Below are 12709 nucleotides of genomic sequence, written 5' to 3'. Positions count from 1 at the left end.
GGGAGGCATTGAGCCTTATCCTACAGAGCAGCTGCCTCCACGTTAAAGGGAAAGGCTATAAACAACACGGGCGGAGGATTTACAGTGCTATGCAAGGAATGGTTCAGGATAATCCTTATCTCTCTTGTGCAACTCCCAAGGAAGTATGGTCTCAGCACCACGGGAATAAAGCACTTTCCCTTCATGCACTGCCATTTCTACAAGCGCAGGATTGCCTCAAATTTAAAAAAAAAAAAAAAATCAAATATATTTAATATGTTTTTGTTCATATGTTATGTTCCCGTATATATATAAAAATGTAAACAATACATTTAAATGGGTTAGAAGAAACAGGAATAAAGAAATATGTTTTCCGCACTTGCTAGTGTTGCCCCTACCATCATGTGCCAGAGTCAAAATGTCATTTTAAATTCGCTCTTTCAATGCAGAAAGCACTATTGCCCCCATCGGAGCACAAGAGCTGGCAGGGGGGCAGCTGGAGTTTCAGCTGGAGCATCGGAAATGTCTCTGTTCTTTGCACCTTTCCACCCCCCCAAGATTAGCAAGGAACTCTATGCACTCCCAGAATAAGCACCCCTCTTTCTATATTTCCCACTGGGACCTACAGCACTTATATTTGCCTATTTGTGTCTGTAAGTTACCCTCCTATATAGATTGTAAGCTCTACGGGGCAGGGACCTCCATCCTCTTGTGTTTTTGACTCTTATCGCAACTGTATCTTTTATTTATTTGTCTTTATTGTAATACTTTGTATTTATCTATTATCTTAATAACCCCCTGTTTGTATTAATCTATTCTACTGTACAGCGCTGCGTACTTAAGTAGCACTTTATAAATAAAGATACATACATATATACATACATATGTAGTGCTGCCTGGCAGAGCGGCACAAGGGGTCATTTGCGTTGCACAATACAGGAGTGACATGGGAAAAGCCCTATATTTACCCATTGCTTTTGGGCAACCCTTAGGCCATGTTGTTCCCACTTGGGAAACATATGGTGGGCCTTTTGTGTTTAATCATGTGCTGCATTTGGTGGGGTTTAAATATATATATAGATATATATTCAATTTTGTCATGTGTTGTGCCTTGGTCTGACCACCCTGGAGAGAAAATGTATTCTGATCCCCAAAGGAACAGAAAAAAATCTAAACGCAATATTAACTACAGGAGATTTTAATGAAAAATTCTTAAATATATTTAAACTAAAGAAAAAATTAAAGTCCTCTTCATTTTACAATGCTGTATCCAATTAATATTATTGCCAAATGCTGTCTGTGAATGCTATTTGCAACACTGTAGGGTTGCACTAAATTTACCAGGTAGTAAATCAAGGCCCCATTGTGTGTTTTGTACATGGGCACTCGCTAGGTTGTGCATCTGACTGACAGGCCAAGCAGGGGATGCCCCCCGCCCGCCCACAGCCCCCCGCCCGTGCCTCATACATACAGAGCTGCCCAGTGCAGACACAATGCTGTATTTATGACTGAAGCACAGGAACTTGCACTCCATTTTAGAGCTCAAAGACCTGTATCTGAGGTGCTATGTGTGGGTCAGGGAGCAAAATGCAAAAAATTATGGGTTTGGGTGCAACTGTTTCACTTTGCATCGGACACTTTATAAATGGGACCTTTCAAATTCAGTCATATCAATGTCCTGGGATTTAAATAAATAGTGAGTGTCTATGGCACCTTACAGAAGCCCCTCCGGCATTTGCCAGAACCCACAGATTGCCAGTCCAGGCCTGACTGCATGTATATAAAATATATAGATATCCTTAGCATAGGCCACATGGAGATCAAAGGACCTAGAACTGAAGCCAGCTATACACTTGCACACATAATAATTCCCAGCACTTTACGCAATGAGGTTTTGTTTACAATCCTAGATATAAGGCCATTAGACCAGAGAAACAATCCTATTTCATGAAATGCAAGACACACGCTGGGATCTCCATGGGTTATGAGTTAGAAGATCCTCTGCTGAATTCAAGCTCAGAACATATAACTTGGCTTGTCAGAGAGAGTGGAAAATCTGTCATGTGAGACCAATGGGCAAAATAGTGCAGTCAAATAGAGTCTTCAGGGACTTAAGAGAAGGACCTAACAGGCACACACTGTGATATTCATGGTGCTTTCAGCAGTCGCTAGCCTGGTTTTTCAGTGACAGGCAAAAGAAATAAAATAAATGTAAATGGTCAGTATAATTCATGAAATTAAATTTGATTTTTGCCATGACCTGTATAGCTTAAAGCAAAAAAAATTAGTCTAGATCAGGGCCGTTCCTCAAGAGATGTTTACGACCCAAGATGGCTCAAGACCTCCACCGAACTATAAGACTTTATCATTTCATAATGAACCCTGAACATAGAGTATAGTGAATAAAGTGGCCACTGCATGGAAAAAGTTGGACACCAACGGTCTAGATGTTTTTCTATAACAAGAATTCAAAAGACACACATCGAGATCAAAAACGTTCTCTTCTGAAAATCAGCACAATATTATAACACATGCAGGACAAAAATGGGAGATAAAATAATTACATGGGGTATATTAAGCTTAATTAACACTCATTCCTAAGAAACTTGAGGGGGAGAAGGCTTTCTAGATCTGTCTATGGTCTGAATGGGAATTTCTTTTTCCATCTTCTCTGGCTCATTTGTCTCTACTACTATAACTCTACTTCAGCTTGATTCTATAAGTCCTTCACTCCCACGTCCTAAGCACTTCTGCCTAAGGGTAGTGGTGGGAAATGGAGTTCAGTTGTCTATAAGTTTTTGTTGTGAGCACTTGAGGGTAATATGAATGCAATTACGTCCCATCATGGTCATGTGTCTTGGTTCTAGAGCAGTGTACCTGACCTATCTCCAGAAGGCTCAATATCTGATATGGGACAAATTTAAATTAAAATGTATGTTATCTAGGCAGCTGTGAAAGTAAAATTCAACTTCTGTTGCACTGTCTGTGGCCAAATAAAAGGGTAATGCTCCCATAATACGCAAGTTGGCTGTACGGTTCCTACACTGACTATGCATCACAATAATGATACCACTCCAGGTATCCAGGGAACATCAGCACCACCACCATGGTTTTGGCAAGTTAGTGTGCGGGTAGACTACCACAATATTGGAAGTAAACTCTAACATCATTAACCTACATCTGTAACGATCTACTCTACATCACAATGGGAGGCAGAGATGAATATGAGGTCTAAATAAATAATTATATTGTGGTATCTACTCTACATCACAATGGGAGGCAGAGACGGATATGAGGTCTAAATAAATAATTATATTGTGGTATGGGTAGAACAACCTGGCCGGGGGCAAGACGGTTCTGCAGGCCCTTCTGGGGATAACGTTGTAATTATGTTCCAGGAGATCTAATTCCTTGTACTTTTCTGTTGTGAGATCCATATATCAAGGTATATACAAATAACTGCAAGTGCTTTCTAAGCAATCCCCCAACTTTAAACACTGCCCATAAGCTAAAGGTTGTGTAGGTCGCTGTTTGTTACTATATGCCCCGTTACATTCTGTGTTTTATCTCCAGTGTCCCTTTAAGTATTCCGAGATAAGTAATTAAGGTAAAGCTCTAGCGGAGCAGTGAGGATATGATTACAGTATCTGATGTAACACCTTCGCCAGTAATAGAGATCTCATCTGGAATCTTTGCCCTCTATTATCCTGCTTGTGAAGCAATCACTGCCAGAACATGCAAACTTGCCTTGAGCAAGACAGGACTCAGGCACCGGCGCAGATCACAATAAAAACCAATCAGAAACGAAACACAAAGGACTAAATTAGACCTAAGCCGGAATTCTCAGAGCCTCTGTTCTACAGCCTCATATTTCTCTTACATTTAGATCTGACATGTATCTGAAAGCAATGGCATCTCCAAACATATCAGGGGAGTAAGTTACATTTTGTTTGGTGTTTTTATGTTTATGGTTGAACAGCAAAAGAAAATCATTCCCATCATGTCTAAGTGGCTTAGGCTTGGAAGACCGATTGGCTTTATAGGGGTAAATGCTCAGTGGGCAGAATCCTGACTTCCACCAGTGCATAGGCTTGGAAGAGCAAGTGACTCTGAAGGCCCAAATGCGTAGTTTAGAAAAAAAACACAGTTATCTGCAGCAGTTTGGGTGCTAGGGATGAAATACAAATGCCTTAAGTGACATACAAAAGCTGTGCTTAACAGACGGGAGAAGACCTAGAACAAGATCCTATTGGGAGTCAATATTGTCAACAGCCTTTCTTAAATAAATTTAGGACTGGCATTACAAAAACCCTCACGAAAAGTTCCACTTACCAGGGTCGCTGATGAACGCTTCATAAGATGACCACATTGATTCGTTACTCCAGTCCAGCATACCCATCCTGGTTGCATTGAAATAATCCAGATCTCTCACGCACTTTTGTTTCAAGTGACCCATGAAAAGCTGGAGCCCTGTCAGGGCAAAGACACTCAGGCAGAAAACCGTGAGGATCATCACGTCCGCGAGTTTCCTTACTGACTGAATAAGGGCACCAACGATGGTCTTCAGACCTGAAGAAGGCAAGATCAAGCATTAGAGACCAAGTCAACAAGACCAGTTGCTTTAGACTTATCATTAACAAGGTTATGATGGAAGATTTGTTCTTCTGTTTTATGTGTTGGGCAATACAATGCTAAATATTAAGTGATTTAATTGCATTAACATGTATTAAAAAATGTGTTTATGTAGCACAAAGCTCACAAGAACATCTAAAGATAAAGCTTCTGGTCAGGTTTTCTAGGGACAATTTAAACATAGAAGGATATTGGCTGTTCATTTGTTCACTGGCATCACTTTGGTCTCTGTATGGGACCAGTAACAATGGCTAACTGTCCTTCCGAATTGTTAGGGTTTAATATTTCCACACCCTAATAACAGAACTTCACTTCGAGGCTATTGATTTCTATGGCAATGACAATCTGCATTATGGTCAATCACACCGAAGGCCAATCCCTAGCGTTAGTCGGTAACATGGGAAAACGCTTGTTTACTAGTTAGAGGCTACAATGGCGTTCTGGCAGCCGCATTTCAAGGAATGATACAATCCACTTAAGAATATATTGATATTTTTTAAAACAAATCCGATATCTCCTCTTTTATCCCACATTAAATATTCAGTGGGCATTTGCTACAGTAAATCATTAGGAGACGATAGTTCTTTCTATGTTTGCAGTCAGACGTACTGCATAGAAAATATCATTGGCCTTGACATAAATAATGGCAGAAGAAGCCAATCCACTTGAACAAGTTATTGAGTTTGCGAGTGGCAATTAACATTGAGGTGTCAGTCCTTTACAATGTTCTGCAAGGCCTTGAGTTCATGCAGGTTATAGTGCATTGGGGGTCATTTATAAGTGCACTCAACACTATATAACTATTTCTCAGCAGTACTGCGATTATTGATGGCATAACCCTGAGCAAAATAGACTATGTGGGTTCAAAAACAATATCGCAATGCATACAAGTTGGGTAAAACTGATATTAAATGTTGCTGTTGCCCTTCTAACCAATGATAAATGCTATCAGTCAGCCCCAGTCCCTTCCCAGAGGCTATTATCCCCCCACTGCTACTATAGGCACCATCTCTCCCTACTATACCTGCTATCCCACAGCCCCAGTCCCTTCCCAGAGGCTATTATCCCCCCACTGCTACTATAGGCACCATCTCTCCCTACTATACCTGCTATCCCACAGCCCCAGTCCCTTCCCAGAGGCTATTATCCCCCCACTGCTACTATAGGCACCATCTCTCCCTACTATACCTGCTATCCCACAGCCCCAGAGGATAATAGACTCTGGGAAAGGACTGGGGCTGTGGGATAGCAGGTATAGTAGGGGGAGATGGTGCCTATAGTAGCAGTGGGGGGATAATAGCCTCTGGGAAGGGACTGGGGCTGTGGGATAGCAGGTATAGTAGGGAGAGATGGTGCCTATAGTAGCAGTGGGGGGATAATAGCCTCTGGGAAGGGACTGGGGCTGTGGGATAGCAGGTATAGTAGGGAGAGATGGTGCCTATAGTAGCAGTGGGATAATAGCCTCTGGGAAGGGACTGGGGCTGTGGGATAGCAGGTATAGTAGGGAGAGATGGTGCCTATTGTAGCAGTGGGGGGATAATAGCCTCTGGGAAGGGACTGGGGCTGTGGGATAGCAGGTATAGTAGGGAGAGATGGTGCCTATAGTAGCAGTGGGGGGATAATAGCCTCTGGGAAGGGACTGGGGCTGTGGGATAGCAGGTATAGTAGGGAGAGATGGTGCCTATAGTAGCAGTGGGGGGATAATAGCCTCTGGGAAGGGACTGGGGCTGTGGGATAGCAGGTATAGTAGGGAGAGATGGTGCCTATAGTAGCAGTGGGGGGATAATAGCCTCTGGGAAGGGACTGGGGCTGTGGGATAGCAGGTATAGTAGGGAGAGATGGTGCCTATAGTAGCAGTGGGGGGATAATAGCCTCTGGGAAGGGACTGGGGCTGTGGGATAGCAGGTATAGTAGGGAGAGGTGGTGCTTATAGTAGCAGTGGGGGGATAATAGCCTCTGGGAAGGGACTGGGGCTGTGGGATAGCAGGTATAGTAGGGAGAGATGGTGCCTATAGCAGGTATAGTAGGTACAACTATAGCAGGGACGGTGTTGTTGCTAGTTTAGAGTAGGAAATTACTCCCCTTACACTTAAAAAGTCAAATTTCCAGTTAAAAAAATAGAAATTCTGCTTTTAAGTTTAGGAGGGAAGGCTTCTTAGTAAAGTGACAGCAAAGGCAAAGTTCTCACCTTACCCATGACATCCCTGCCCCCCATATACACACTTACGACACTGCAAGCAAAAGGTTCTCTGTGAGAGAATGAAAACACAGTGTTTCTGTGTGGCGGCCCTATGAGACAAGTAGCATTTGGTGCAAGAGGCTGCAGGACAGAAGGACATGCCGAACAGGATGGACTTGCTCTTCTGCCCAAATGTTTTTTTCCCTTTTGTCCAAAATGTAAATGACCTTCTGTGGGGTCTTGGGGTTACAATTTTTGTTGCTTTTTCTAATATTGTAACATATTCTGAATTCCTGTTCCTGCTCTTACCTCCCTGGGGTAGAAAATAATGTGCATACAAGTGTATCCCAACCATGAAAATATGCATTATTGCAGATTCTCTAAAGCAGAAAACTATGAAACTGCACGGGTTTCTGTCCATAGCAAGTGTTTAACTTGCGTTACAATTGATGTGAATGGCCGGGGCCGCCATCGGGGGGGGGGCAAAGGGGGTACAATTGTGCCGGGCCCTGTAAAAAATCTTTTTATTGTGCTAATTGCACAAGTTACGCATAAAGTTACGCCAAAATGTACACAATTCACATAACTTTTGCAAAAACTACTTAGTAAATGATGTAACTTGCCTAGAAACGTAAATAACTTGCCTAGAAACTTAAGTAACTTGCCTAGAAACGTAAGTAACTTGCCTAGAAACGTAAATAACTTGCCTAGAAACATAAGTAACTTGCCTTGAAACTTAAGTAACTTGCCTAGAAACGTAAGTAACTTGCCTAGAAACGTAAGTAACTTGCCTAGAAACGTAAATAACTTGCCTAGAAACGTAAGTAACTTGCCTAGAAACGTAAGTAACTTGCCTAGAAAACTAAGTAACTTGCCTAGAAACGTAAGTAACTTGCCTAGAAACGTAAGTAACTTGCCTAGAAACGTAAGTAACTTGCCTAGAAACGTAAGTAACTTGCCTAGAAACGTAAGTAACTTGCCTAGAAACGTAAATAACTTGCCTAGAAACATAAGTAACTTGCCTAGAAACTTAAGTAACTTGCCTAGAAACGTAAGTAACTTGCCTAGAAACGTAAGTAACTTGCCTAGAAACGTAAATAACTTGCCTAGAAACGTAAGTAACTTGCCTAGAAACGTAAGTAACTTGCCTAGAAACGTAAATAACTTGCCTAGAAACGTAAGTAACTTGCCTAGAAAACTAAGTAACTTGCCTAGAAACGTAAGTAACTTGCCTAGAAACGTAAGTAACTTGCCTAGAAACCTAAGTAACTTGCCTAGAAACGTAAGCAACTTGCCTAGAAACGTAAGCAACTTGCCTAGAAACGTAAGTAACTTGCCTAGAAACCTAAGTAATTTGCCTAGAAACGTAAGTAACTTGCCTAGAAACGTAAGTAACTTGCCTAGAAACGTAAGTAACTTGCCTAGAAACGTAAGTAACTTGCCTAGAAACGTAAGTAACTTGCCTAGAAACGTAAGTAACTTGCCTAGAAACGTAAGTAACTTGCGTATCAAGCAAAAAGACAAAGCAGAGAAGCTCCACTGACCCCCAATGAATTCAAATCCCGCTGCCCCCAATCACCTGACTTATTAGCTCATTAATTATTAACGTAAACTATTTATATGAACTGCTTATTATATAGCGTCAGCTGTTTATATAGGGATCTATTTAGTGAATTGTATCAGCGACTTCTACATAATTTTGCGGCAGGGGAATGACTGGTTATTGGGCCCCAGAGCAACATCGCTGGGCCCCCACACTTACACAATTTACGTAACTTATGCAAAAACTTACGTAATTTTCAAAGAAACTTACATAACTTACATTAAAACCAATTAAAATACGGACTTATTAGCACATTCATTATTGTACTATTTTTATTAACTATTACTGACTAGTTATTGAGCCTCACAGCAACATCACTGGGCCCCTACGCTTTCGCAATTTACGTAGCTTATGCAAAAACTTACGTAATTTTCAAAGAAACTTACATAACTTACATTACAGTAAAACCAATAAAAATACTGACTTATTAGCACATTCCTTATTTTTACTATTTTTATTAACTACTAATGACTAGTTATTGGGCCCCATAGCAACATCGCTGGGCCCCCACACTTACGCAATTTACATAACTTGTGCAAAAACTGACGTAACTTTCAAAGAAACTTACATAATTACATTACAGTAAAAGCAATGAAAATACTGACTTATCAGCACATTCATTATTGTACTATTTTTATTAACTGCTACTGACTAGTTATTGAGCCTCACAGCAACATCATTGGGCGCCTACGCTTACGCAATTTACATAGCTTATGCAAAAACTTCTGTAATTTTCAAAGAATCTTTTATAATTGACATGTAAACTCCACTGACCTCCCAATCAAAATACAGACTTATTGGTACATTCATTATATTTATTAACTACTACTAGCTATTGGGCCCCACAGCAACATCATTGGGCCCCTACGCTTACACGTATTTACATGTACGTATGTAACATGTAAACAATTACGTATGTAAAAAGTTACACAATTTTCAAAGAAACTTACATTAAAACCAATTAAAATACAGACTTATTAGCACAGTCATTATTTTCAATATTTTTATTAACTATTACTGACTAGTTATTGAGCCCCACAGCAACATCATTGGGCCCCTACACTTATGCAGTTTACACAACTTATGCAAAAACTTACGTAACTTCCATGTCATACAATGACAGCGCAGGGGCAGGTAGGTGGGAAGGGGTTAAACTTAGGGCAGCTCTACTAACCCCCTAAATATTGAATGACTTATTAGCACATTAATTAATAAAACTCTTTATAGGAACTGCTTATTATAAAGTAACATTAGCGTTTATATTCACACACACAAGGGGCGTGGTCAAAGTTTTAGTACTGCCCACTTGTGTTATGTGGGGGCCCCATATAAATAACTTGTGTGGAGTCCCATAGGTTATTGATGGCAGCGCATTGTATGACCTAGAAGGCTGGTATTAGCTTCTCTTGCTTTGGGTAATAGTGATGAGCGAATTTTTTTGCCAGGCATAGATTCGCAGCGAATTTCCGCATTTCGCCATTGGCGAATTGTTTTGCGAAACTTCCATTAGAATTCGCTGCGGAAAAATTTGTCTAGCTGAATTTTTTTTGTTGCGCGTCTAATTGCAGTTGCATAAAAAATAGGGTGCACCGTGTCAAAACTGGGCGCGGTTGCATCGAAAAAGCGTGGGCGACAAAAAAAATAGACGCGCCGACAAAAAAAAAAATTGCACGACAAATGCATTTGGCGGATTTTTCGCCGTTTCGCTCATCACTATTGGGTACTTATATACATAACAAGCCAAATGCTAAGTGCCAGATTCAGACTATGATGTGGATTGGAGGCTCATCTCTCTCTGAGAGTCATGGATAGGTAAAGTGATTGATATGGGAGCTGCCATTGGGGACATAGGACATAGAAATGCCTGCCAGGGGCCCAGAAGGACAGCGGCTGTAGGCACAGGAATCATGTGAGATAGTAGGTATAGCAACGAGAGATGGAGCCAATAGGACAAGAAGGGCCTCGGGTCTATTTATGTACATAAATAATTCTGTTTGGCCCCAGTCCTGTCACCTTTAACAGCATCTCTCAGTAAAGTAATGGCCTGGGAACATCCTACATACAGTAAGCAGCTATTATTTCCATTAAACTGGTACAAATCAGACATGATGGAATTAATGACACCAATAACATAGCGCGCATGCAATATCAAGCCGTGGATTACAGAAGCCCCATGTACCCCTAAACCTCATTTGTCATTTAATAAAGTTTGGCTGGATGTTGGTTATGAATGCCTTATGTAATACTGTAAATGTTGTTTCAGGCATATAAGAGGCAACAATGACTACATATAAGGCTACTTACAATTATACGTGCAGTACAGCAATGTGCTCAGTATCCCAGACGTTTATTCTGATTGGCTACTTGCACATGAATCACAAGCAGAGAATTGTACAGCGTCAGTATAGGGTTAAATTTGGGTTGTACAAGTCGGCTCAATACCTGGAGGTTGGACTGGCCCTGGATTTCCAGGGAGTCACAGGTGGGTGTTGGGACTTTCCCCTTGGTGCCACCCCATCTGCAAAGTCTGTTTATCCCACCCTAAGGTAGGTACAGGTCAAGTGGGTTTTGGGTTGTGTGCTATGCATTAGGGTCGACTTTTTGTCACTATTTGAAATCACTGGACTTTTCGACTATATATTGGCACAGGTCTGTATTGGGATTCAAAAGAGGCCTGGGCATTCCAAACAGTCCCCCATAGGCCCAATAAATAGTGTCTATGGCACCTGACAGCAGCCCCTCTGGCATTTGCCAGAACCCACAGATTTCCAGTCCGGGCCTGTATTGCGAAAAGAATTTGACAGTTTTGCCTCCCACCTGCTGAGCTGGAATCTGTTTGGGTGACTAAAAACTCAGAATTGTCCTATAGGCTATTGCCCTTAGGGCTCTGGCACACGGGGGAGATTAGCCTACCCCTGCCATCCCACCGGCGAACATGTAAGTCGCCGGCAGGATGGCAGACGCGGCGGCGCGATTTCGCGCAAATTTCCCGAAATCGCCCCGCCGCGTGTGCCATCCCGCCGGTGACATGTTCGCCGGCGGGATGGCGGGTCATGGCAACTCGGGGAGATTAGTCGCCCGCGAACAGGGAGTTTTGTCGCGGGCGACTAATCTCCCCCGTGTGCCAGAGCCCTTAGGGTGAAGACACACGGAGCTATTAGTAGCAGCTACTTGTCACAGCTACTAAAATAGACAATGCTGATCATTTACTGATAATTGTCTCTATGTGTGTTTTAGCAGATGCAATTCTCAGTATTATCTATGGCAGGTTATTTTCTGGCAGCCATGAAAAAGTAGCTGCTACTAGTAGCTCAGTGTGTCTTCACTCTTAGGCTTCTGGGGTTTTATAAAATTTTGGATAAATATGATGACAGATTTTTTCATATTGGCATGTTATTTACAGTATCTATATGACAGTATATTCCAAGCACCCATATTATCATGCAGGCCTTCTACCCTTTGCCGTGCAGGTCAGACATGTTAAGCACTAAAGCCAAACAAGACTTGTCCACAGGGTTCAGCGCCGGAGCTCATTACACTTCAGCAAGAGCTGGCTAGGTACCAAGCATTGTATTTATCCAAAGCAGCTAATTATCACTGCTATCATTATCAGTGTGAGCGCAGGGCCGGCAATCATTAGGTGCGGGGGGGTGCTCGCTGTATAACTGCAGGCTGACAAGATCAAATCTATAAATATGGAGAGATGGCAAATCCTCTCTCTCTCTCTGTGTGTCTAAACATTGTTTCTCGGGGGAATAAAACAAAATACAAAATCAATTCTCCTGTCAGACGGAGGCAAGTGGAACTCTATTGCTCTGTGCGAGCTGCTCTTGCTTTGGAGGCAGTGGAAGGGTACAGATTAGTGAGCTTGGGCTATTGGGAGGCTCACACAGGCACGTAGACTGCTTATTTCTCCTAGTCTTATGAATCAGCTGAGTGTATAGACTTATCCAACCCCACACATAATGGGGAACCAGCCTAAGCCCAGTAGGTCTCAGTGGCACTGCTACAAGCAAGTGGGCCCCACAGCAAAATCATTTTAGGACCCTCTTAATCTTTGGGTGTGAGGCATTTTTTTCTGAAATTGCATATGAGGGGCCCTTATACTGCCTGGGCCCTCAGTAGTTACAGGATCTACTTCAACTATAGATAGACAGACTGCACACAGCTCTGTCCAACCAGGCCTGCAAGGAGATTACTAGGTCTTAGGTCTTATATAGCTCTTCAGCAGACCTAGGCTTGGAGCCTTAACCTTCAAAGAAAGTGCTTCTGTGCTCCAGGGGTCTGTATTTCAGCCCCCACTTCATAGTGAGACT

General features: G+C 42.1%; 1 protein-coding gene across 6 annotated transcripts in view; it reads right to left on the bottom strand.

Annotated features, from left to right (window-relative positions):
* scn5a (sodium channel, voltage gated, type V alpha subunit) overlaps positions 1-12709 on the bottom strand; it is a 221575-nt gene that overhangs the window by 127122 nt on the left and 81744 nt on the right. For all 6 annotated transcript variants that reach the window (XM_031904631.1, XM_031904628.1, XM_031904632.1 and 3 more), the window contains exon 7: positions 4312-4548. In XM_031904631.1, the coding sequence (XP_031760491.1) occupies positions 4312-4548 (237 nt within the window). The remainder of the gene's footprint in view (positions 1-4311; positions 4549-12709) is intronic.

This window comes from Xenopus tropicalis, chromosome 6, assembly GCF_000004195.4.
Source record: "Xenopus tropicalis strain Nigerian chromosome 6, UCB_Xtro_10.0, whole genome shotgun sequence".
In the NCBI taxonomy this organism is placed as follows: Eukaryota; Metazoa; Chordata; class Amphibia; order Anura; family Pipidae; genus Xenopus; species Xenopus tropicalis.
The sequence above is the reverse complement of the archived record's forward strand: the minus strand, read 5'-3'. Positions and strand labels throughout refer to the sequence as shown.